The sequence below is a fragment of the Ovis aries genome, chromosome 10 (genome assembly GCF_016772045.2).
Source record: "Ovis aries strain OAR_USU_Benz2616 breed Rambouillet chromosome 10, ARS-UI_Ramb_v3.0, whole genome shotgun sequence".
In the NCBI taxonomy this organism is placed as follows: domain Eukaryota; kingdom Metazoa; phylum Chordata; class Mammalia; order Artiodactyla; family Bovidae; genus Ovis; species Ovis aries.
Window position 1 is genome coordinate 35,936,082 of NC_056063.1, and position 26,549 is coordinate 35,962,630.

General features: G+C 42.6%; 2 protein-coding genes across 5 annotated transcripts in view; both read left to right on the forward strand.

Annotated features, from left to right (window-relative positions):
* The window catches only part of LATS2 (large tumor suppressor kinase 2), a 45,462-nt gene extending 39,848 nt beyond the window's left edge, over window positions 1–5,614 (forward strand). Inside the window, exon 8 of the mRNA XM_042254907.2 lies at window positions 5,439–5,614. Coding sequence (XP_042110841.1) covers window positions 5,439–5,498 — 60 coding nt within the window. The 3' untranslated portion in view covers window positions 5,499–5,614. The remainder of the gene's footprint in view (window positions 1–5,438) is intronic.
* Window positions 5,615–6,064: 450 nt separating this feature from the next.
* The window catches only part of XPO4 (exportin 4), a 90,782-nt gene continuing 70,297 nt past the window's right edge, over window positions 6,065–26,549 (forward strand). The window contains exons 1-3 of one of the 4 annotated variants that reach the window (XM_060394482.1): window positions 6,065–6,147; window positions 14,706–14,794; window positions 22,733–22,838. In XM_060394482.1, the coding sequence (XP_060250465.1) occupies window positions 6,079–6,147; window positions 14,706–14,794; window positions 22,733–22,838 (264 nt within the window). In that variant the 5' untranslated portion in view covers window positions 6,065–6,078. Of the gene's footprint in view, window positions 6,148–14,705; window positions 14,795–22,726; window positions 22,839–25,911; window positions 25,997–26,549 lie in introns of those variants that run through there. The other 3 variants (XM_060394483.1, XM_060394484.1, XM_060394485.1) reach the window with 3 other exon arrangements.

The following is a 26,549-nucleotide window of genomic DNA, read 5'->3' on the forward strand; positions in this document are numbered from 1 at the left end:
CAACTCTCAGCGACTCCATGGACTGCAGCCTACCAGGCTCCTCCATCCATGGGATTTTCCAGGCAAGAGTACTGGAGTGGGGTGCCATTGCCTTCTCCAAAAATACTGTATAGAATATATAATATTCTTCTTCATTATGGTTTACTCCAGGAGGTAGTTCCTGTGCTCTACAGTAGGACTTTCTTTTTATTCATGCAATGTGTTCTTTCTTTTTATATCTATATATTCTAGGAAGGTACTGTTGAACCTACTCAGTCACTTAAAGTGATAAATATTGTGCAAATTTCTATTCCGTTAAGGCAAATCTACACTATGTCTCCTGCCTCTCCTCTCCTCCCCCCAATTTAAAAACTAGACTGTCAAGGGACCCCAGAATAGTGTGGCTTACTCTGGTCTTGAATCATTATGGGCACCTACTATTTGTTCACTACACATTGAGTCAAAAATACATTGGGCAGCATTGTGTTCAGTGTGTATAACTGAGTAACACGTGGCACATATTAAATCCTTAAAGTGGAAGCTTGAATGTTTAAAAAGTCGTAGGAGTCTCTACAGAAATTCTTAAAAAGTATTTATTTATTCGGCTGTGCCGGATCTCTGTTGCAGCAGGTGGGGTTTTTAGGGAAGTCCGAGTCTCTACATAAATTTATCACAGATTTTTTGTAGGACAAACTATAAAACAGATGGAATTAGCTGATTCTGTGAATAAGTTCCATAGTCATTACTTTCATCGAACTTGGAGAGAAAATTATTTTAAGGCTACAAAAAGAACAGTTTTACTTAAACCAGGACCCAGGACCCTTTCTTCCTTTTAGGTAAACATGCAGGGCCTGAGTCAGGAGAGCCGACAGGGCCCCCCAGGGCCATCTTTGAGGGGGTGTGGGCTTGCGCTGTGTTGAAGGCCTGCACAGGACTGCAGTCTCAGCAGGAGGTAGGAAGGCTGCTGCGGGGAGGGCAGCAATTGCGGGGCACAGGCCAGGTGCAGTGGGGCGACTGGTCTTGGGGACAGTGGGACCAAGCTAGCTGAGGCTGTCAAAAAAGCAGGCAAATCAGCAGTTGCCAAATACCCTGTTCCTTCTCTCCAGATGTGTCAGAGGACACTCTTCCTGGTGGGTGCATTTGCCAGAGAAGCAGGTTGGTTCTTGAAGTCTTGTTTAGAGCCTTCATGCTTTTAACAAGTATTGAAGGCCCCACTGGGCAGGCTGCTGGCTGGGCTGTCTGGGTGGGCGGGTGAGGAGTGGCTGCTCTCCTCTGGGCATCTGTGAGGCAGACGCTCACCCCTGTGGCTGCTGGGTGCATCAGGTCTGCACTGATGACACAGGGCTTGGTCCGGCAGGTAGAGGACAGTCCAGAAGACCCTGCAGTCACAGCCCACCCTCCCAGGAAGAATGGAGGAGGATAAAGAATGGGGAAAACAGACACAAAACAAGAGAAGTCAGAAGCCACGGCTCCGGACTGCCTGGTGTCTGCACTGCACAGACATCATCTTTGCTGAGTCTTCCTCTTGCCCAGCTTATTAGAGGCTTTAAAAGGATCAGATTATTTTGGAACATTTGGCAAAGTTGCCATCAATAATGGCCCAGAATATTCAGATTAGAGGATCCAAATGCCATTGCGTATGACATGTGTATCTTGTTGGAGGATGCCCTCAGGGTTCAAAATGAGATGACAGCTGGGTAGGGATGGTAGGACACCTCTGCGCAGGCCCAGGGCTGCCCACAGGTCAGAGGACAAACATCACAAACAGGGACAGGAGTGGCTTCAGGACATTTATAAATCAAGCCCCACTTTTGCCAATTTCCTGTTGTCTTAAAACATTCAGAACAAAGCAGAGCTCTACTGACAACCCCCCATATCATCTTTGGGGGCTAGTGATGGACTCCTGGGGCATCCATCAGGAACCACCTCCACCAGCCTCTGTTCTGTCAGAACCCAGGCAGCTGTCACTGTCAGTTCCTGGTCACAGGGCTCGGGCCCCTGAGACTGGGGCAGGAACTGAGTCCTAGTTGCTATTCTCAGACAAGCCAGCCCTGTCCTTGGGACGGGAGGTCCCCTCCAGGCCCCACTCCCAAGAACTCGCAGCAGAAGCCCAGCTGGGCAGTCCTCTGTCCACTGCCAACAGCTTTGGCTCTGATTCTTCTCCATGCGCAGAGGACATCTTGAAATGTCAGTCCTGTGCTATCATTTGAAGAACCTGATCAGGCCTGCTTGAGAGGAACTTGGTCCCAGGCTGAGGCTCCCCTCTGCCCCGCCTGGACCCCTGCCCTCTGCTCTGCCAGAGCTCCAAGCTCTGAACCCTGACAAACTGCAGCACCCCTCTGCCACCTCTCCATGGCATCTTCCCAGTCTTACCCCTGACACATTTACAATTTCCGTTTTCCAGGTGAGGAAGCCGCTACCCTCTGGTGGCCTTTCCACACCATGACATCATGCGCTAGGATGGCACAGTAGCCCCTTAGGTGGTCACCCCTTGGACTGAGCCTCTGGCCGGCTGGGTACCCAGAGGCTCCCCAGCAGCAGGGGGCTTGGGTAAAGCCTTTGGAAATCTGATGCAACTCATGCCTTTAGGTTGCTGGGTTGTCAGGGGAATTCCAGAGACCTCTCTGGAAAAGAGGTCTTCATCCCAGTCTCAAAAATTTTAATGGGGTGGATGCCTTATAACATTCAACTTTATAAGGAAGATGGAATATTGTATTTGGTTAAACTGGTTTAGAAGTAAATTTCAAGATGATATGTTGTGAGAACAGGAGGGATAAAGCACTGCTGTTTACAGTTACTTTGATAGACATAAGAACTGTGCTATGTTAATCAAGTATTTAAGAACTCCAAATAGTAACATTTCACAGACATATGTGCAGAAATATACTTTCTATACCAAAAAAAATATTTTAAAGACATAGTTCCCTTTTCGTCTTATGTTTTTATTTCTGGAGAAATATATTAAGCTCCTATAAATTTGATATCATAATACATTCAGTTCTATACTGCTGCCTTCAAAGTTTTCAGAACTTTGGGTCATAAGATCCCTAAACACTTTCTAGATCAGGTGTCCTTTGTTGATACAGAATTATTTTTATTAAGTGTGGCCATTTAATTTGGGTTTAGAAACACCTTTTAAAAAAGAGATTTGTTCTTCTCTTGAGTCTCTCAAGTAAAATAGAATAATCTCTCACTCTGTTGCATAATTTATCTATGTTCCTTGTAAAAGGCGTCATTGTAGTTTTGACTTGGATAAAATTTCTCTTTTAAACAAATATTTATTTGGCTGCATTGGGTCTTAGCTGCAGCACGTGGGATGCAGGCTCTCCGTTGTGGCATGCGGGCTCAGTAGTTGCAGCTTGCTGGGTTAAGGGCTTAATTGCTCTGAGGCACATGGGATCTTTGTTCCCCAGGGATGGAACCTGAGTCCCCTGAAGTGGAAGGTGGGTTCTTAACCATGGGACCATCAGGGAATTCCCTGAAACTGTTTTCTTAATTTCCTTTCCTGATGGCTCATTCTTAGTATATAAAAATGCAACTGACATTTTAAAATTGATTTTATATTTTGTAACTTTGCCAAATTCTTTGATTAGTTCTAACATTTTTGTGGAATCTTTAGGATTTTCTCTATATAAGATCACATCATCTGTGTAGCGATAATAATTCGTCCTTTCTGATTTGGATGCCTTTTATTTATCTTGCCTAATTGCTTTGGCTAGGACATCCATTAGTATGTTGAGTAGAAGTAGTAAGAGGGAACATATAGTTGGATCCTGTGTTTTTAATCCATTTAGCTAATCTGTGTCTTGACTGGGGAGCTGAATCAATTCAAAGTAGTTTACTGATAGGACTATTGTTGTTCAGTTGCTCAGTCATGTCCGACTCTTTGTGACCCCATGGACTGCAGCACGCCATGCCACCCTGTCCCTCACTATCTCCTGGAGTTTGCCCAAGTTCATGTCCATTGAATTGGTGATGCCATCCACCCATGGCTATAGGACTATAGCTATCTGAAAATAGTTTTGACCAAGATCCTCTGATAGGATCTTAGGGAACTCCTTGGTATTCTGGGGCTTAGTAAGTGTCCCTAGCCTACACTCTGAGAACTGTTGCTCTAAGGTATTTCAATCAGCATGTTTCTGTTGACAAGATGTTTATGGCTTGACACACACACACAAAGACCAAAAAACCACCCCAAATCCCCCAAACTAAACCTGTTTCCAAGGAAAAGTATATAATATATTCAAGTGCTGTGATTCATGGGGTCGCAAAGAGTCAGGCACGACTGAGCGACTGAACTGAACTGAATCACTTTTGGAGCCTAGGACACCACAGGTGTTAAAGGCATACCCTAAGAGTATAGGGGGTGTAGTATTTGTTAAATGTTCTTGATTCCAGGAACATTTTGAGCAGATTCTTAAACCGTAAATATTTCTCTTTTGTGTCAAGTGTGAAGTTGGAATCTGACAACTTTCTTCTTCTTAAGGATGTGAAGCGTTATGTGGGTAGGCAGGGACACTACTCCTTGCCCCACCAACCACCCCAGGAGAGTGCTACTGTCGATGTTTAATAAAATACCTTTTCTTCTTCGTTCTTAAAGAGCATCTCAATGCAAAGTTCTTGTGTAGCTGCACAAAACAAATGCTCTGGAACACAGGGCACAATCTGAAGCATTATATGCCTCAAACATTTAATGTCATAAAATACTCATTTGTCTACACGTTTGAAGATGTATCTTTGATCTGCAGTAATAACTCTTTGTAGCAGGTAGAGACACTTTGTAATCTTGCAGATTGCTATACAGATCTTCCTTGGCTTATGATGGAGTTAAGTCCCAATAAACCCATCATAAGTTGAAAACATCATAAGCTGAAAATGCATTTAATACATCTAACCTACCAAACGTCACAGGTTAGCCTCACCTACATTAAAAGTGGTCAGAACACATATATTGGCCTCCAGCTGGGCAAAATCATCTAATAGCGAGTCTGTTTTATAATAAAGTGTTGACTGTCTCATTTAATTTAGTGAACACAGTACTTAAAGTGAAAAACAGAATGTTTCTAAGATATCAGTTGTTCATCTTCCTGATTGTGCACCACTTGAGTATCTGACCGCACATGCTGCCCAGGAAGAGATCAAGATTTGAAGTATAGTTTCTAATGAATATGTATCGCTTAACACCATGGAGCAGTCGTAAAATGATTAAGTCCAGACATTTGTACTTAGTGAAATATTTATTGAATGCCTTCCACAGGTGAGGCACTATGTGAACCAATTTCACGCAATTTTTAAAAAAGCCATTAATTGCACTCTTTACCCTTTTGTAACGAATAAGAGGTACTTTGTTTCTTAAGCAATAAAAACCTTGTTAATTCACTTCCTCAACTTCATGTTGTAGAGATGCCAAATATAATAACTCGTTTCTCAAAGAAGCTAACAATGCAATTCTGTTGCAGGGACATAGAAAAGGGAAAACCTCACAACTATGGCTTATTTACAACTGGAAGAAGAAATAAAGGAAGTTGTCAACAGAGGAAACTTACACTGAAACGAAACTGACTTTCTGTGTACCTCAAAAAGCAGACCGGCACTAAGAGGTGGAAGCTAGTAGCAGGTATGCAGGTGTCGCTCAGAACAGAGCCTGGTCTCCAACAGTGAGGGCCGGCGCGAGGGCGGACACGGGGCTCTCAGGCCCGCGTGGGAAAGCTGGGCTCCGAGCCCCTCTGCCGGACCTGCCCGCCGGCTCCGCCAGGAAGTCAGCCCGCACGGGGGCACGCGAGCGCGGAGCACGCGTTCTCGCAGGGCGCAAGCCGCCCTGCCCGGGAGCGACGCGTCCACAGAGGACACGGCAGAGCTGGAGGCGCCCCCGGGGCCGGCGGCGAGCGAGCGAGCAAGCAGGCGGGCCAGCCCCGTGGGAGCGCCCACAGCCCTGGCCCGCAGGCCCGCAAGCCCGCAGCCCTGACCTCGCGACCCCGCGTCGACGTCGGCGGCCGCGACGGCTCGGGCGGGAGCGCGCGAGCCCGAGGAATCTCGCGATTGGCCGGCCGGGCGCCCGCTCCCAAAATGCACCGCATGGCGCGTCATTGAAGAGAGACCATGATGGCGGCGGCGCTGGGGCCCCCAGAAGTGATCGCTCAGCTGGAGAACGCGGCCAAAGTTCTGATGGTAAGTGCCCGCGCCCCCGCGCCCCGCGCCCGCGGTCTCTGGCGGCGCTGCCGTGCTCGGCCTTGGCGCCCGCCGGACTGGCGACCGGCCGGGGCCTCCCGGGAGCCCAGGGCTGGAGCAGGCGGCGGTGGCGTGGCGCAGGACTCTCCTCCGCCTGCGCTCCTGCCTTGGCGCCCCTGGCTGGGCTGTCCGCTCCCTGGCTGTGCGGCGCCCCAGCCGCGCCACCGAGTGGGGCCGAAGGAATGCTTCGTGCGCCCCGACCCTCCGCTCAGGGTCGGGGGGAGGCGGGCGCTAGGTCTGGGCTGTGCGCGCCGCTGGAGAGCGGGTGCCGGCGGAGGGCTGGCATGGCCCGGGTGCCGTCTGCAACTGTGGTTCCTCTCGTGCCTTTGGGTCCCCGAGCGCTTTCTCCCACCTGCGACCGCGGCTGGGCAGCCTCAATCGGCCGCACAAGGAAGGAACGGCGGGAGGGAGGGAGGGGAATCCTAGGACCAAGGTCATTGGGGCAGAACTTTGTCTGGGACCGAGCTCCGTGCGGGTCGTGCGTCGTGGAGAGTTGGGTGTGCAGTTCTCCTGGACTTTTTCTGCTGCAGTACAATGAACAGAACAATTTAGTCAGTAGGTTATTACCTACTCGAGAAGGTGAGGCCGAGTCAAAGAGTAAGGCATTCCACTCAGAGTAGAAGCAAGGATAAACCATGTTTAGTTACTCAGTAAATTATTTGCTGGCTCAGTTTCCTTTTTGTAAATCACGACTTCCGTGTTTGTAGATTTCTCTGGAAGTTAGAGGCTTGATTCCTTGAATTGACAAATAGCCTTCCTAAGAATTGGATGCAGCAATCTTCGGTACCTTTGTACACCTTCCCCCCCCCCCCCCCCCTTTTGGTTCGGTGACTGAGTTACGTGTTCAGGCATCACATTTTAAGACATTTGAACTAATTCTCATATAGTTTGTAGTTCCTTTTCTCAAGTTTTGTTTTCACACCCAACACCGGGTAGCTTATGAAATTTAGCTTATGAAGCTGAGAAGTTTAATTAAAGCAGGATTTACTTGCCACAATATGAGCGAAGTTAGGTGAATCGTTTTATCACAAAAAATGACTTAGGGAACGTTTTCAGACTCTTGCAACTTAAGTCCAGAAAAAAACTAGCTGTTATTCCCCTTAAATACCATGCTCCTAAAATCGCTGACTTACAGCGTTTCCTGAGATATCTGGGAATTTTCTATAAGGTAGAGGCCCCGTTTTCATTAGACTTTAGAAGGAGTATGTGACCCCCCTCCCCCGCCAAACACTGCTTTAGTTCTCATAGCTATTAATATAGAATAGTTGTCCTTCATAGTTGGTCTCAGTACTGGTTAGTATTTGTGCTTGGTAGGACCTTTTCTCTTCCCTGCAAAGCTATTCTTATCACCTGTAAGGGAGTAGGGGAGAAGAGTCCGAGTAAATTCTAGAAATTGAGTCCATATCACCGGCCAGACACTGTCTTGATGCTTTACATACTTTGTTAATCCTTGCAACCCCTTTACAAGGTTGAGAGAGAGCTTAAGTAGCCAGGTTACATACTTACTTAGTGGCTGAATTAGGTGTACAATTCCCATTTGTGCCTCTAAAGCTGGGTCTCTTTCTGCTCTGCCTCACCACCTCTCCTGTGTGTTGTATTGGATTCTATTTACATACTTGAAATCTTTCCAGAGAAGAGTATTGAAAAAAGTGTTAATAAAATAGAAAATTTCTTTTTGGAAAGTCCACTTACTGTTTGGCAGTGTGGATGCGTAGCAGAGACTGCATGGTTTCCCAGATGGAAGCTGCAGTCATCTCAAGAATGACAACTGACATTTTACCCAGTGCTTACTGTGTGTGAAGGCACTATGCCAACCACTTCACATGTATTACCATATTTGATCATCAGTAACTGTGAGGTAGTTATTACTTTCCTTTTCATTTTATGGACTAAGGGACTGAAATATGTAGATATTAAGTAATTTACCTAAATTTTCAAAGAAAGTGGTAGAGTGGGAAATCCAATGCAGGTTCATCTGTTACAATGCGTGGTTTTTAGCCTTTGGGGTAGTGGGAATAGAAAGCAGGTGAACTAATTATTTGGGGTTACCTGGCGTGCTGAAGTCCCTGGGGTCACAAAGAGTTGGACATGACTTAACAACTTATGAGCAACTTAACTGAAGATTGTCAAACCTCTTTCAGTTCAGTTCAGTCGTGTCCGACTCTGAGACCCATGAACTGCAGCATGCCAGCCCTCCCTGTCCAACACCAACTCTTGGAGCCTACCCAAACTCATGTCCGTTGAGTCGGTGATGCATCCAACCATCTCATCCTCTGTCGTCCCCTTCTCCTCCTGCCCTCAATCTTTCCCAGCATCAGGGTCTTTTCAAATGAGTCAGCTGTTCTCATCAGGTGGCCAAAGTATTGGAGTTTCAGCTTCAGCATCAGTCCTTCCAGTGAACACTCAGGACTGATCTCCTTCAGGATGGACTGGTTAGATCTCCTTGCAGTCCAAGGAACTCTGAAGAATCTTCTCCAACACTGCATTTCAAAAGCATCAATTCTTCGGTGCTCAGCTTTCTTTATAGTCCAACTCTCACATCCATACATGACTGTTGGAGAAACCATAGCCTTGGCTAGACGGACCTTTGTCGACAAAGTAATGTCTTTGCTTTTTAATATGCTATCTAGGTTGGTCCTAGCTTTCCTTCCAAGGAGTAAGCGTCTTTTAATTTCATGGCTGCAATCACCATCTGCAGTGATTTTGGAGCCCCCCAAAATAGTCAGCCACTGTTTCCACGTTTCCCCATCTATTTGCCGTGAAGTGATGGGACTGGATGCCATGATCTTCGTTTTCTGAATTTTGAGGTTTAAGCCAAGTTTTTCACTCTCCTTTATCACTTTCATCAAGAGGCTCTTTAGTTCTTCATTGCTTTCTGCCCTAAGGGTGGTGTCATCCGCATACCTGAGGTTATTGATATTTCTCCTGGCAGTCTTGATTCCAGCTTGTGCTTCTTCCAGCCCAGTATTTCTCATGATGTACTCTGCATATAAGTTAAATAAGCAGGGTGACAATATACAGCCTTGATGTACTCCTTTTCCTGATTTGGAACCAGTCTGTTGTTCCATGTCCAGTTCTAACTGTTGCTTCCTGACCTGCATACAGATTTCTCAAGAGGCAGGTCAGGTGGTCTGGTATTCCTATCTCTTTAAGAATTTTCCATAGTTTATTGTGATTGTCCTTAATCAGTGTGCGCAGTGATAATGTAAAATAATGGAGAACACATACATTAATTGATACTTTATATTTGTTTTAAAACTGGAGTAGGTTTTAATGAATCTAAATGCAACTTTAATGAGAGGGGTTCATGATTGGTTTTCATGGTTTTTATTGTGGAATTTGGTTAACATTTTAAAAGCATTAGCCAAAATGTAGTGCTGTAGAACAGTTCTTTCCATTTTATTTGATTCTCTTTTTTTGGCTGCTCTGGGACTTCGTTGTTGTGTGTGGGCTTGCTCTAGTTGTGTGAACCGGCGGTTTCTCCTGTGGAGCACGGGCCCTAGGGCACGGGCTCAGAAGTTGTGGAGCACACTCTTAGTTGCTCCACAGCATGTGGGATCCTCTGGGATCAGGGATTGAACCCCGTGTCTTCTGCATTGCCAGGCAGATTCTCAACCTCTGGACCACCAGGGAAGTCCACCATTTTATTTGATTCTTAAATCAGCCCTGTGAAGTGGATGGGAGAAGAGTTATTCTTAAACTTTGTAAATGAGAAAATCCGAGGTTCAAAGATGGTAACTCTGTGCCCGTGGTCACACAGATGGTTTGGCTCTGAAATTCGATCTCTGGCCACTCATTCTACACAGTGTCTTCAGTACATGTGTGCTAGGCATGATGTTGTACATGCTGGGGAAACAGGAGAAAATAGACCTTAAAATATATATATATATTTATTTGGCTTTGCCAAGTCTTAGTTGTAGACTGTGGGATCTAGTTCTCCCACCAGGATTGAACCCTCAGCCTGTGCAGTGGAAATGCTGTCTTAACCACTAAACTGCCAGGGAAGTCCCAAATTCAAGTTTTGCTTTTTGGAACTTTCTGGAATTTTGTCCTCTAAATATTTTTGATCTGTAGTTGGTTGAATCTGTGGATACAGAGGACTGAAAATAGTTATTTACAAGTGTAAGTTGCAGTACATTTAGAGCTGATGATTCTTGCAGAATGTTTTTCTTAAAAGTTTTAAGTCTTGACAGAGTTCCTGTCATTAGGTTCAGTCTGAAGCATTTCGTATCTGTCAGGTACCTTAGGGACAGGCTCTGAGGTGGACCAGCAGGCTGGTGGGGCCCTTCTGCTGCTGCCACTTGGACCCAGCTCCCACTCCAGCCTCCTTGGCCGGGTGCCCCGGGCCTCCTAGAGGCATGTTCATGAGTGCCTGTCCTCACTGCTCCTGTGCATGCTCATTGTCCTGTTGGGGTTTGCTTACAAAATACAGGTTCAAGGATAAAATGGTTAAGAATTTCAGGATGGCCACCACAGAGTGTCACATTAAGGTCGAGGCCCTTTGGAGAGAGCTGGGCCCGATGCTACCGCCCTGGTCACACACTCGGGAAGCTCTCCTGGGGCTCTATAGACTGGCACCTGTCCATCACATTGGATCAGCTCCCTCCTCCCTGAGCCTGCCAAGCAGGTATGCCCCTGGCTTGCAACAGCCTTCTCCCGCTTGTACCGGGTGGATGTTTGGCTTTTCAGATCTCAGTGTAATTGTTTACTTTGGCAGAAACAAGCCTGAGCACTCTGGACTAGATTAAAAGCTCATTTCATATCACCGTTTGCTTTAGTAACATTGATGACACCTCCAGTTTTATGCTAATTGTCGATTATGTGATTGACTCCTATGCTGGATTGTGAGCTCCTGGGAAACACAGATTCTGTTTGTTTTTGTTTATCATTGACTGACTTGTGTCTGAAGCATCTAGCACATTGCCTAACACAGAGTGGACGTTTGATTGTAATTTGTGGATGGAAATATGTTGTAGGGGAGGGTTCCAAACAGGGTACTTGGGTTTGAAGTTTCACTACATTTTCTCTTTGTAAGATTCTGGATAAGTTTCTATCTTTCCAGCTTCCGAGGACCCGTCTCCCGTCGCTTTTCTCTGAATCAGCACAGCAGCTCTCTCCATCTTTCCATCTCCCATCCCATCCTTGGTTCTGTCTGAGAGCATTTTGTTCCTGCTCCCTCTGCCTGAAGGACTTTTCCTCACTCTCACCTGATCCTTCAGGTCTCAGGAATGCCCTCCTTAGCTTCCCAGAAAGGTGAGACTCACCTGTCCTGAACTTAGATACATCTGCACCACTTGGGTTACATTTGTTTGTGTGATTAATGAATGAATGTTGGTCTCATTGGCTGGATGCTAATATATATTAGCTTAGGAACCTAATTTGCACTTAATATTTGGTCGGTAATATTTGCTGAAGGAAGGGAATGAGTAGATGGGGAGGGGAGATGGACCCAGGGGGATAGGCAGGGTGGGTGATCTAAGGTCGCCCTGCAGTAATCCATGTCAGTTCTGTGGTTTCGGGTGACAGCAGTGTGAAGATCGTCCTGAGAGAAGTAAGAGGTTAAGTCCGAAGACCAGTTAGGAGGCTTTCGACGTTGTTCTGCAAAGAGAGGATGAGACTCTGCACAAAGCTAGGGTGGAAGAGGGATATGTTAATATTCTTCCAAAAAATTTTTAATGCCAAGATGATTCTTTCGGTAAAAGAGAGTGCATGTGTATTTGAGGGAGGCTGGGGAGCTTGAACAGCTTGTATAAGCTAAGAATTTCTGAGTTTTTATCATAGTAGAAATTTTATTTTGGTCCATAATATAAGCATATAAAAGTATAAAATATATTTATTTTATGAAATTCAGAAATTCCAAATATAAAATTCCTTGACCCCCATTTCTGCTGGTCTGTCTATATTTTGTGACTTTGTGGCAGGGATTAGAGAGCTAATTGGAAAGCAATAGTAGTATGATGGTGACATAGATAAGATGTTAGAAAATCAACCCATTGCTGGACCAGGCAGCATAAGTACTGACTCTTAGGAATTGAGCAGCAGGAAAACATAGCGGTTCTGGAGCCAAGCTGTTTGGATTCTTCTTGGCTCCACCCATGACCAGACGTGTGACACTTGGCAAGTCACTTAACCTCTGAGTCTGTTTCCTCATCTCCAAAATAGCAAAATATATTATTTCCAGGAAGTTACTATATAGATTAAGTGGTTTTATTTACTTGAAAAGAAACATGTTTAATACAGTGCCTGGTACATAGTAAGTGCTCTAGAAGTGATAGCTGTTATTTTGTACATTAATCTGTCAAATAACATTGCATGGAATCATGTAACTCTAGGTAATCTCATAGGAAGCACTTAGTAAATATTTGCTGAATTAATTAAATTTCTTCAAGTGTCTTCTGTTCAAGTGGCCTCTATATCTGCACTCTCCAGTGAGGTAGCCAGTAACCACAGGTGGTTGTTGAGCCCTTGAAAGATGGCTGGTGCAAAGGAGGAACTGAGTTTTTTACTTTAAAACAGTTGTGTGGGGGCAGTGGCTACTATTTTGGGCAGCTCCGGTGTAAAGTGTGACTGTATCTCTTTGGTTTCATCATCTGGTCTGTAAATACTGATTCCTTTGTGACTCCTGCCAGGCTCCTCTGTCCATGGGATTTCCCAAGCAAGAGTACTGGAGTGGGCTGCCATTTCCTTCTCCAGGGGATCTTCCCGACCCAGGAATTGAACCCGTGTCTCCTGTATTGGCAGGTGGATTCTTTACCACTGAGCCACCTGGGAAGCCATCTTTAATTTGTTTTAGATTATTATTCTGATTCTTTTTCTTGCTGTAGAATCATGAACTGTATCAAGCAGATTTTCTTACACAGACATCATAAGAGAGAAGACACTGTCACATATCCTTTTAGCAAATCATGTTGGTTCAGGTTCTTGTGACAGAATATTGGGTGATGAAGTAGCTCTGTGTAATGGATGAGAATTCTGAACTGCCTTTTCGTCCTTGGAGCTGTGTCGTTCGCTTGTTGATTCTTGAGTCTGAGAAAATCCACCTGGGGCAGGGTTTCTCAGCCCTGTCACTCTTGGTGTTTCGGGCTGGGCTGTGCACTGTAGGACCTTTAGCAGCATCCTTGCCTTTTCTACACTCGTTGCCAGCAGCGCCCCCTCCCAGTTGTGGCAACCAGAAGTGTCTCCGGACATTGCTAGCTGCCCCTTGGGGCACACAGAGGCCTCAGCTGAGAACTGATTTCGAGTATCACCATCACAAGACAAGGGCTGAGATTACACTTATATGATCAGTTTTATCATCATCAGTGGAGTTGTCCCTTAGAACTCTGTGCTGTGATAGGAATGTTCTGTGTGGTCCAGTGTGGTAGCCGCCAGCAACATGGGGTGTTAAGTTAAGTACTTGAAATGTGGCTAGTGCAGCCAAGGAACTGAATTTTCTGTTTCATCTATTTTTAAAATTGTTTTTAACTGGAGGATAATTGTTTTAAAATATTGTGTTGGTTTCTGCCCTACATCAACATGGATCAGAGGTACATGTATGTCCCCTTCCCCTTGAAGTTTCATTTAATTTCAACAAATGTGGCCAGTCACTGCTGTTTTAGACTGTGTGGGTTTAGTATGTTGCTGTATGTCTTTTTGCATTCATCTTCTGATTTACATTTCAGTTGTGAAATGCCTTTCCTTATCAATTTTTTTCTCTTTGTCATTATGGTTAAAAAATGAAAAATTCTTAATTCTCAACACTGTTCAATGAAACTTAAAAAAAAAGCTACAAAGATGGTGTTCCCAGGTTTCATTTTTACCTTCTAGGAAGATCATATTATACTCTGAGCAATGTAGTAAAAAAAAAATTGAGGATAATGTAATGGTACTGATTTATTTTTATTTTACTATTGTATTACTTTTCTAGGAGGCTTTAAAATCACTTCTTTTTTAAAAATTTTTGTTGTTATATAAGTTTTTTCTTAGCATAATTTGAAATAATTGATGAGTTGTGATGAAATAATCCTTAGAATGATGCAGTAAGAAAAATTTTCAAGATATAGAAAAACTATGATCACCAAGATCATTTTCTGTATCTTAGAAGAAAGTCCAATGGATCCATAAATGACTTCAAATTACAGTGAGTTTTATTTTGTTTTTTAAAAATAGAATTTGCCTTTATTCTTTGGAAGACCTCTAAGTAAAAATCATGAAATATTAAGCCTTGCAAATAGTTAAAACTGTTTTAAAAAGAAATCTCCAAAATTGAGTCCAGTGGACCTTGATGGTTTACTAACAGTTTACTGACAATTAAAGGGAGTAGCCTTTTTGTTTCAACATTAGTTGATGTTTGCTGTAGTTTTTTTTTTTTTTTTTTAAAGATCTTTCTATCAGGTTAAGGAAATCTCCATTCATTCCTACTTTGCTAAAAATTTAGTCATTGATCTTAATTTGTTAAACATGTTTCTGCATTTTCTTTAAAAAACGATAATGTCGTTTTTCTCCCGCAATGTGTCCAGGGCAGAGAGAGGACTGTGGCTGTAGGGGCAAGCAGCCCTGTGGGAGCTGTGGCCTTGGTGCGGAAAGGAGGCCCTGGGGCCAGGAAGAGGTGAGGAGGCTGGAGGGCCTGGTGTCTGCGGGCCAGCTCCTGGGGCTCCCAGGCGGGCAGAGAACTGACCTTCATTTTGTCCTCTAAGACTCTTACTGTTTGTGTCTTCCTTCATTCTAAATAATTTTTCATATCTGTGTTCAGTTTTCTTCTCAATGTATCTAGTCTAACTTTTAATTTGCCCATTGAGTTTTTAAAATATTTTGTTTGTGGTGTATTAACTTACAGTAAAATTCACAAATTTTGGATGTTCATTTTGAGGAGTTCAGACAGTTGTGTATATACCCTCGTAACTACCATCCAAACAAGGTCTATGTCTATGAATATTCAAGTTTTTCTTACTGCTCCTCAAAATTCTGTTGTCTTGTGCATGTTCATGCTAAGTAGCTTTAGTTGTGTCTGACTTGGCGACCCCATGGACTGTAGCCCGCCAGGCTCCTCTGTCCATGGGATTCTCCAGGCGAGAATACTGGAGTCGGTTGCCATGCCCTTCTCCAGGGGATCTTCCCGACCCAGGGATCAAACCTGTGTCTCAGTCTCCTGCATTGGCAGGTGGGTTCTTTACCATTAGCACCACCTGGGAAGGCTCTGTTGTGTTATCTTCCTTCTTATATATTTTTTAAAAATGTGGTAAAATATAACATAAATTTTTCCATTTTGAGTACTTTCACATTGTTGTGCAACCATCATCAATATGTCCAGAATTTTTTATCTTCTGAAAGTGAAACTGGTTCCTCTAAACAATAACCACACATTCTCCCCGTACCCCGTCTCCTGGTGCCCACTACTCTACTTCCTTTCTCCATGAATTCAGTTATTTTAGGTGTCTCATATGTGTGGAATCATACAGTATTTGTCTTTTTGTGGCTGTCTTATTTCACTTAGCATAAGGTTTTTGAGATTCATCCATGTTATGTGCCAGAATTTCATTCTTTTATCAAACTGAATATATCCCGTCCTGTGGATGTATTATTTATCCATTCGTCCGTCAGTGGACACTTGGTTGTTTCTACCTTTTGGCCATTTTGAATAGTGCTGCTATGTACGTTGGTATACAATCTTTTTGAGCCGTGCTTTCAGTTCTTTTGAATGTATACCTAAAGGTGGAATGCTGTCTTGTATAGTGTGTGTAATTTTTTGAGAAACTGCCACTATCTTCCATGGTGGCTATGTATTTTTTTAACCGGTCACCATTTTACATTCCCTCCAGCAGTGGACAAGGGTTCCAGTTTCTTTACATCCTTGCCAACAAGTTATTTTCTGGGGTTTTTTTTTTTTTTTTTTGCTTTGTTGTGTTTCATGAAGTGCTGTATCATTGCAGTGTTGACATGTTTCCCAGATTAGTGATCTTGAGACTTTATCAAGTGCTTTTTGGCCATTTGTGTATTATCTTCTTTGGAGAAACATGTATTCAGGTTTTTTGCCCCCTCCCTCCTTTTTTTTTGGCCATGCTATGTGGCGTGCAAGATCTTTGTTCCCCAAGCAGGGATCAAACCTGTGCCCCCTGCATTAGGAGCAAGGAGTGTTAACCGCTGGATGGACAGAGAGGTCCCTTCCTTTGCCCATTTTAAAATTATTTTTTATTTTTAGCTGATGTTGTAAGAGTTCTTTATAGATTCTGGCTATTAATCCCTTATCAGATATGTGACTTGTAATATTCAATACTTTTCTGAATTTCTCCCATTCTCTGAATTGCCATTATCTCCATTGATAGTATCATTTGATGTACAAAAGTTTTTATTTTTGATAACATCTGCTTCATATGTTTTAAATTTTTATTTCAAACATTTTATATTAAATTTCTGGCATTTCCAGTATCTGTGAGTGTTGCTAGTTTGATCCTTTGATTTGCTGTTCTGCAAACTTAGGGTGGCTTGTGTCTTCATATGTTTAGAATTCTAATATCAGCTCTGGAAGTGTTTGTGGTAAACTCTAAGACACAGGACTACTTAATGTTTCTTGGGTAAAAGTTTCCGGGCCTCATGGGTTCTGTTGAAGTGGAACAAGAAACCTGTCTGTGAACCTGCTTCTGGTTGTCAGCTGTCTGAAGTCATTTTCCCTCCTTCATCCACCACTGGGGGCCAGACTGGCAAGCTTCCCCCTTTTTTCCTTCCTCCTCCTCCCCATTTTTAAAAAAGTTTACCCTTGTCCGGAGGATGCTAGCTTTCTGTGGAGTGTGTCCTTGTCTCAGGAGGGCCCTGGCTGTCTCTCCTGTGTGCTACACCTTGGGCAGCTATCCAGGTGGAACTTGAGGTCACTCAGGGTTGATATGTGTCTCCAGGGTAGTTCACGGGAACATGCTGTCATGTCATCTTTGGAGCCCTGCTTTTGCTTCCTTTCTCACTTCTGGGGATTCCTTGATTTCGTGTAAGCACAGCAGTATATTACAATTTTAAAGAAATGTTTTATTCACTACTTTAATTTGGTTTTAGCAAAAGAGTTGTTCAAGGTATCTGATCATCATTACTATCAGGATTGAATGCCCACTCATTTAAAAAAGGACATGTTAAATAAGTGGGAAAGCACGTAGAACAATATAAATCATACCCCTGTACCTGTCTCCTTGAGTAATATGTTAATAGTCATTTTACTTACAGTCTTTAAAATAAAATCACAGATGTGATTCAGGTCCCTTTGGGTTTCCTTTAGATACCATTCTTCAGACCCTGCTTCTTCATCCATAATGATAACCACGATTTTAAAGTTGTTTCCTTTCCGTGTTTGTCACTTTGCCTACAAAGGTAAATAATATAGTATATTGAGTTAAATTTTTTTTTTTACATAAATGATATATTGTATATGTCTCATCATTTGCTTCTTCACAATAACTTTCAGAGTTTATCTCCTTGGTAAACATAGCTCTTACAAACCATTCTATGGTGGTACTGCATGTATTCCCCATTGGTGGGGGTGTCATTGTTGTTAACAGTCCTATAGGAATGTCTGGGTGTAGGGCAGAGGTTCTCTAGGAATAAATGCCCAGAAGTGGACCTGTGTGCACACCTTTGTTCAAGACCATGAACTTACTCTAGAGATTTGTGAATTTCAAGTGAATGGCCCGTTTTAGATTGTCAGCAGTTTATAACTGTCTGCAGTACCCTGAGCTCCCCAGGCTCTTGTTTTTGTACTGGACTTCTGTCAAGTATTCAGAGATAGCTCATTGTTTCAGCGTGCATTTCTGAAGTTCCCAGTGAGATCGAGTAAGTCCCCTTGTTTATTAAGCAGTTTTCCTTCTACTCTGTGAGTTGTCTGTCCATTGGCTATTTTTCTGCTGAGATTGGATTTGGCTGTATGTAATAGGAAGTGCCAATGACAGTGAGTTAGCTCTGGGACTGAAGAGGATGAGCTGCTGGTCATGCTCCATGTTGTCCTTTCTTTTGTGGGGTTTTTATGATTAATCCTTTGTTAATTGCATGCAGTGCAGTTATTGTCTTCTAATCATCTTTTATTTATGGTTAATGTTTAGGAAGTTATTTCAATAGAATTGATTTAAAAAATTGTGCCTTTTATTTATTGTTTAAAAAGTCTTGCCCTACCCTGCTATTTTCCTGTGTCTTGTTAAAAGTTTTTTTTAAAGTTTTGGTTTTCATTTTCACCTAGAATTTATTACTATGTGTATAAATGGGTAGAGAGCTAATCTTATGTTTTTGCTTATAAATAACCAACGTTCTAGTGCCTTTTATTGTAAAGTTTAGTCTTCACTAATTTGTTGCATCTCATGAGTTTCTGGGAATTCTCTCTGTTCCATGGTTTGTTTTTTCCTGCTCTTTTACTGTGTTTTAAATTATTATTATGCCTTAAGTGTTGGAGGTGGAAAGTGTCAGACTTTATTTTGGGGGGCTCCAGAATCACTGCAGATGGTGATTACAGCCATGAAATTAAAAGACTCTTACTCCTTGGAAGGAAAGTTATGACCAACCTAGACAGCATATTAAAAAGCAGAGACATTACTTTGCCAACAAAGGTCCGTCCAGTCAAGGCTATGGTTTTTCCAGTGGTCATGTATGGATGTGAGAGCTGGGCTGTGAAGAAAGCTGAGCGCCGAAGAATTGATGCTTTTGAACTGTGGTGTTGGAGAAGACTCCTGAGAATCCCTCGGACTGCAAGGAGATCCAACCAGTCCATTCTAAAGGAGATCAGTCCTGGGCATTCTTTGGAAGGACTGATGCTAAAGCTGAAACTCTAATACTTTAGCCACCTCATGCGAAGAGTTGACTCATTGGAAATGACTCTGATGCTGGGAGGGATTGGGGGCAGGAGGAGAAGGGGACGACAGAGGATGAGATGGCTGGATGGCATCACTGACTCGATGGACCTGAGTCTACGTGAACTCCGGGAGTTGGTGATGGACAGGGAGGCCTGGTGTGCTGCAGTTCATGGGGTCGCAAATAGTCGGACACGACTGAGCAACTGAACTGAAGTGTTGACACTTAAATTATTATTTTAAGTATTTATATCTGGTTGGATAAGACTCCCTTCTTATTATTCTTTTTCTGCATGTTTTTAAATGGCTATTTTTGTGAACCTCAAGTGTGATGTACTTTTTATTTGAGGTGTAGTTGACATTTAACATTATGTTAGTTTTAGGGATTTCCTTGGCAGTCCAGTGGTTAAGATGCTGTGCTTCTAGTGCAGTGGGTGAGGGTTTGATTCCTGGTCAGGAACTAAGATCCTGCATGTCACGAGGTCAAAGACAAACAAAAAACAGCCCTAAAAACCCCACCCAAGTTATATTAGTTTCAAATGTATGACATAATGATTTGTATATATTGATAAATGACCACCATAATAAGTCTGGTTGACATCCACTGCCAATATTTTTATAATTTGTGTGTGTGTGTGATGAGAACTTTTAAGATCTGTTCTCTTAGCAATATTCAGATTCAGTATAATTAATTGTGGGCTTCCCAGGTGGCTCAGCGGTAAAGAATCTCCTACTAATTCAGGAGACCTGGGCTTGATCCTTGGGTCGGGAAGATCCCTTGGAGAAGGAAATGGCAATCCACTCCAGTATTCCTGTTTGAGAAATCCCATGGAATAGGAGCCTGGCGGCTGCAGAGGCATACCGGCTTAGTGACTAAACAGCCAACGGAATGGTTGTTGCAGTCACAAGGCAGTGCTTTACACGCCCAGGACTTAGTTGTTTTGTAACTGGAAGTTTGTACCTTTTAACCACTTTCATTCATTTTGACCACTCCCCCCTTCTGCTTCTGACAGCCACCAATTTCTGTTTTCTGTATCTTATGCTTAGGGTTTTGCATTTTGTTGTTGTTATATTCCACATGTAAGCGAGACCATAAGGATTTGCTTTTCTCTGACTTTTTTCATTTAGCATAAGGCCCTAAAGCTCCCCTTTTCCAAATTATTTTGACTGTTTCTTGTCTTTTCTTAGATGTGTTTGGGTCACCTTGTCATATTCAGAGATAATACAATTCCAGTTTAAGTCTCAAAAAGGTTTAATTACTGTAGGTTGATTTTGGGAGATCCATAAGCACGTTTTTAACCTCAGTTCTCTTAGCAATTATAAGGTGCATTCCTTAGCATCATCAGATGGGGGGACCAAAGAGGGGTCCTTGCCCAAGGCTTCCGAACTGCTGTGCTGCACAGATAAATAATTAGAAACCAGGTCTTTCTGATGGCTGTAAGGGATTTTTAAGAGAGTGGACCTGTTGTAAGCAGAAAGACTATATCCCTGTCTACCTGTCTAGTGAAAACTATGCTGCGTGCTCCATACTCAGTAAGTGTCATGGGTGAAAGGAGGGCTCTGGTGTCACAGAAACAGTAGAGAAAGGACAGAGGGCAACGAATACCTGCAGTATGAGTCGGGTGATGGAGGCTTCCCACGTGTGGGTACTGGGGGCTCACATGTGTTGGTGGTGTGAGGTTGGGTAGAGACGTCTCTTGTGCTCCATCTAGGGGAAGGTCAAGAGAGGCTGGCAAAGAGGGACGGGATTGAAGCAGCTGTGAAGAGGAGGGCGTTCTAGGTCAGAGCTGCCTTCGGGTCTTGGGGAGTGTGTTTGGCTTTGACTCCCAGCCTGTTGAATCTTCGGGCACTGAGGATTTTTTTTTTTTTTTTTTAAGACAAAGAAGTTTCTCAGGACTTTGTAATAACTTGCTATTTGGAAACTGTTACAAACTCATTTTCAAGGAGAAAGAATTTGAAAGTTTAGTTTTGAGAAATTAAAGTGAATACCATCTTGTACCTTAACATATTGACTTGATGATTTTATTGTTTGTATGATAATGTTCAACCAGGTGATTAATACAAGCTTTTAGTTTATACTTCATCATTTGAACTTAAAAATGGAATTCATTTTTTATGTTATATTAAAATTGTATTCAGACTTGTATCTTATTGAGTGAATGATGTTAGGCTGTCCCGGGATCATTAACTTTGGGAGCTGTTTTGTTTGTAGAACTTGTATTCATAAACAGTATAGCAGGTGGTGGTAGAGTTTAGCGTGCTGTGTATTCAGGTCATAGTCAGCAGATGAAGAGTCTTGTGAGAGCACAGACTCAACTCCTTCAATTAGGGAAAATGGTGGAATGAAGAATTTGCAAATGAAAAAATATTTATATTTAGCATAGTTAGCTTTTCACAGTATTTTATTAATAAAGCCTTTAGAAATATTCAGTGGGACTTCCCTGATGGTTCAGTGGCTAAGACTCTGTGTTTCCAATTTAGGGGATGCGGGTTTGATCCCTGGTTGAAACTAAGACCCTGCGTGCTGCAACTAAGAGTTCCCCTGCTGTAACTAAACATCCTGAGTGCTGCAACTAAGACCTGGTGCAGCCAAAATTAGGGGAAAAAAACAAAACAAACGGAATGTAACACAGTTCTTTTAGAAAGACTGATACATAGATGGTTTACAGTGTCGGTTTCGGGTGTGCGCATAGTCCGTGTTTTTGTAGGTTATACCCCATTGGGGATCATCACAAGACAAGGGCCACAATCCCCTGTGCTGCACAGCGTAATCCGTCTCTGTTTACTGTAGTTTTTAGTGGAAATGTTTTCATTTTTACCTGGAGAGCTGTAGAGGGTGCTATATCATTAGGAATAGTAGTCTGAACTGGCTTTAGCTAATTAGAATTCCTTTAGGCAAGAAAATCAAAGTTAGTTGACTTTTCTTGGATTTTTTAAAACTATTTTAACTGAAAATAGAGTGACTAATATTGCATAGTTGGTAGACTTTATATTGAGTATTGATTTAATGTATCTGGCAAAATGTTTTTCATCTTCCCAGGCCTTTGAATACACTTGAAGTGATTTCCCCGATTTATATTGGTTATAGCAACAGAGGTTTATTTTCTTGCCACCTCCCCCAATTGAGGAATCTGATATTTTAATCTGTATCCTGTACAAGCCAGTCTCTCCTTCTAAGCTTCAGATGGGTCTCCGTGAAGTCAAAGATAACCGAACCGTGGAATGGGAATGTATGTTTTAGGTCAGGCTGGTTCAGAAGATACTGTCTTTGAAAGAAATATTGTTAGAACAAAATGGAACTTGAAGACCTGAGCAGACTATCTTGAAAGATCATTTTTAGAAATCAGGTATTAGTAACTTTGGATTCAGTTTCACCTGTGCCCAAGAATTTAGAAGTTATTTGAACTTCATCAGTTTAAACGGAATGGTATATTTGGAAATAAAAGACAATATTAGCTATGTTTTTTAAAAGTTTACCAAAAAGTGTAAAATAAGTATCTACCTTTTGAAAATGTTAGGCAACTTGATTGAAACCTTGCCAGGAGTTTCTTCTGTTTTCTTGAAGATTTTTTTTGGTGTTTATTATAATGTTTAATACTGTAGTTCCTAAGCAAGAATTTGTCCTCCTGTTGTCCCCGAAAGTAAAAATATTTTCTGTTGTGGGTAAAAGGATTGCTGTTGTTGAAGCCTCCTTATTAAACAAATGTGCTCTGTGTTTGTGTTTAACTCTCAAGGCACCACCTTCCATGGTTAACACTGAGCAGCGCCAGCATGCTGAGCATATATTCTTATCATTTAGGAAGTCAAAATCACCATTTGCAGTTTGCAAGCATATTTTGGGTAAGTGTGTTTACTTTAAAAATACCTAATTTTTCTATCTTGAACTTTAGATGTTTGAATTCATTTAAAAATGAGCAGGTTTGTACGGTTAAATTTTCCATTAGTCATTCCACTGGAGTGACTTTAAAGATATTCCATAAGGCCAGAGAGAAAACTTTGGTTTTGCTTTGGATTTTTCTTCACTAAGTATCGCACTCAATAAGTTGTTTTATTATTGGCCATAATATCATAATGGTGGGAGGAAAAGCTAATGTTTTTTCTGTTGTTTTCAAGTATGATATCACTTATAGGAAATGCACCGTAATTCATCCCAGTGTTTTAAAGTTAAGATTATTTTTGGAGATTTCTACAGTTTCTTTTAGTTTTTTTTTTTTTCTTCTCAGTTTTAAAAAAATCATATATAATAGTTTGTACTCAGCTCACTTAGTGAATATTAGTTCTGTGTGGGTTCTTCACTGTATGTCATAAAATGAAACATTGAGTTTTTACTCTTGTAAAAAATGTTTTGTTTGTACCTTATATCTGACATACATAGAGAGTGATCTCTTTCCTTTAAAAGTAATAACAGCAGTTATAACTTGTTCAAAGATGGCATTCTCTTTGCCTCTTAGATATTTTTCAATTATTATAAGAGAGATTTCATTGTTATTTTATGACCAGATTTTTGTTGGCTGTTTTTCTTATTTGGAATCATTTTTTGTATTCCCTATTGGGGACTCTGAAAGGAAGCCTGTTTGAGGTGTCCATGACTACAGAATTGGTTAGTTGAGTGTCAGGAGCTGAAAAATCTACCTTGTGTTCTTGTGCTTTCGGAAGGCTAATCCGCTAGCCCCCAGCGCTCTGGGAAATAGCCCACAGTCGGTCTCTGTGTGCGCAGTGCTTTCCTGGTCAGGGCCTTCAGTGGAAGGGCTGGGCGCCGGGGTACCTGCAGCCCGGAAGCAGCACGAGAAGTCACATTGCCCCTCGGAGCCTTTTCCATCTGTGAAATGGGCATAATGATGCCGTTTCCTTAAATGGACTTGACCGTGTTAAGTTGTAGTGAGGCACAGATATAGCAACACGGGAAAGCACTTGGCGAGAGGTCAGGTGAAGGTCATTGCCCCATGATCACATGTCAGACAGCCTTTGAAAAGTGCTCTGTGCTCTGTTCGGAGCTGGCAGCGGTGGTAAAGGCGGCCCTGTCCCCTCCAGGAGTTAGAGCTTAAGTTAGAGAAGCAGTCTAATACTCACCTTTAATTCTAAATGAGGCAGGTTTTTTTTTGTTTGAGTAGTCAATTTTTATACTTGGTTGAATTTGTTTCTGACACTAAGAAAACTTGTTACCACGTGGAGAATATTTAACTCAGTATTAAATTAAAAGAAGCAAAACTAAAGATCATTAAGAGTTGAAGGGAGCCTGCTGCTTCATCCTTACGGCCTTGAAGCTGTCAGTGTCAGCGCAGGGAGAAAAGCTCAGGTGATCCAAGCCTGGCTTTGGAGGTTTCGGCCTAACTGCGTCAGCAGGTCCCCGCGGTGTCTCATCCGACTTCGGGCCACGACTCGGTTATCAGTCTGTACTGCTGGGAAATACCTGTCTCAGTGATAAGTATGTTATTAGAGTGTATTTGTTTACCACTCTTTCCTTTTTAGAGCATGTATATTTTATGAAGAACTATTGCTTTGTTATGACTTGAGCTTGTTTTAGAATACTTCTGTTTTCCTGATAAAAATTTCAAAAGAATAGTATTGCTAGTTCTGGCCACGCTACTGAAAGCATTTTGGGTTTTGAGACATAACTATTTAAAAGTTGGGTGCATGTGTTACAAGCATAATCATTAATGTACTGCAAAGCCCGGTGTTACATTAATGTTGACTTCTGAACTTCACGGAAAGCTTAACTCCTTACCCAGTTGCCACCAGCCCAGAAACGTTAGTTCCTCTGAGAAGACTTCTCACGCACGTGGCAGTCGATCGCAATCCAGGGTTTTCATGTTCTTGTTTCGGGATATAGGTCACTTGTGTGGAGTGTCTAGGTGATAGGTTCTGATGAAGGGGAGGCTTTCTCTTGGATGCTTCCTTTTTCTGGCCTTTTAAAATTCTTCTTTCTCTCTTCTTACTTAAGTTTTGTTATTTCTTATTTTTCCTCATTTCTTTCTCGTCTTAACCTTTTGTTTTCATTGTAGCTTTAATTTCTTTGCTCTTTTCTGTGTGTGTGCACTTGTGTGCATGTTGCATGCTTCTGCGTTTTGTTAGAAGGGCACTTTCTGACGTTTTCGCCTCAGAAGTCTTTGGCACTTAGGAATTTACTAGTTTTGTAGGGTCAGATGTTCCTTCAGGAAACCTGTGTGTTCTGCTCTTGTTGAAGAAATCCCCCCCTGAGTGGTTCCAGCACTTTTGGAGCTCTCTGGGAGAAGATTTCTCTCGTTTTTCCTCTTAGAGACAGCCGAGAGAGAGCAAATCCGAGCCTTACTGCTGCTGGTGTGCGTGTGTCACCATGCAGCTTGCGTGTCCTCCGCTTTGGATGGCAGTCCCAGTGCGGAGGGCAGTGCAGGCGCTGGATGCTGGCAGGCAGTGCTGGTGCTTCCGGCCCTCAGCGTCGCTCTCTCTTTAGTCTTCCTGTCTGTGTCTGGTTTCAGGTGGCCTGAAAGATGCACCTGAATTTATTTTTGTAATTGGTGTTAGAGTTACTGTGGTAGGAAGTAAAAGCGTCCTGCTAAGGTGGCTTAAATTAACTTGTCATTTTTCAGACAGTGTCCTAGTCAGTGGAAAATCACCCTTGAGAGTGCTAGTGATTCCTGCTGAGCCGGGAGCTCTGCACAGGGACCTTGCAGTTTTGAGCATCTCAGCGGAGAGCAAGACGGAGGCCCCTGTGTGTGCGAAGGCCTCACCTGCTGCCAGCAGGCTTGCAGAGTTCTGGCTGCCGTCTTCTGCATGTTTCTGTTATGTTTAAGTGCAGTTTAGGAAGGCCAACGGCAGTGTTTATGAAAAAGAACTTTTTATTAAGTTAGGAAAACTACTTTTAAATCTGGAATCTGACTTTCTTTCTTTCTTTCTTTCTTTTTTTTTTTTTTTCAGATTCCTCCTTTCTTAGAGACATTTTCTTACAGGAATAGTAGTACAGAGATCTTCATTTGATACCAAACAGCTACCTAAGGAAAAGAGTTCTCTTGAAAACTAATGTATGTCATTTACTTTCTGTAATTGTCCCCTTAACAATTGCAAACAAGGGGGCAGGGAAGAAAAAGGCTAGACTGTAAGCAAGTTAGACAGGAGCATGTTTAGTGGTCATGAGAAGCGGGAGTGCCTGCCTGGCCTCCTCCTGGTGCCTGCTTTCAGGGCAGGCCCACATCACCCAGCAGACAGGGCCAGCCACGCGGGCCTCAGTCTCCTCTGTCTCTCCATGCGACAGCTTCTTCAGCTGTGATGTTCGAGGATCAGATTAGGGGATCTGCAGGGTTCTGTTTCTAAAATTCTGTGAGTCCCTACAATATTGCTTCCCTGTTCAAATCCATGGTTAAAGATTGTAGGTCCTTAAAAACTTTACATTTCAGTGAAAAGTGCAGATAGGCAAATAACCATCGTTTTAAGAAGAGGTTTATAGTAGATGATTTGAATTACTTTTATGAGGCAGTACCGTATTTCTCCTTTGTGAGCTAAATAGATAGCACTGGTTTCTGTTTCAAGTCCTCTTTGACTAAAACATTTTTTTCCTGCTAAAACTTTAGATGCATC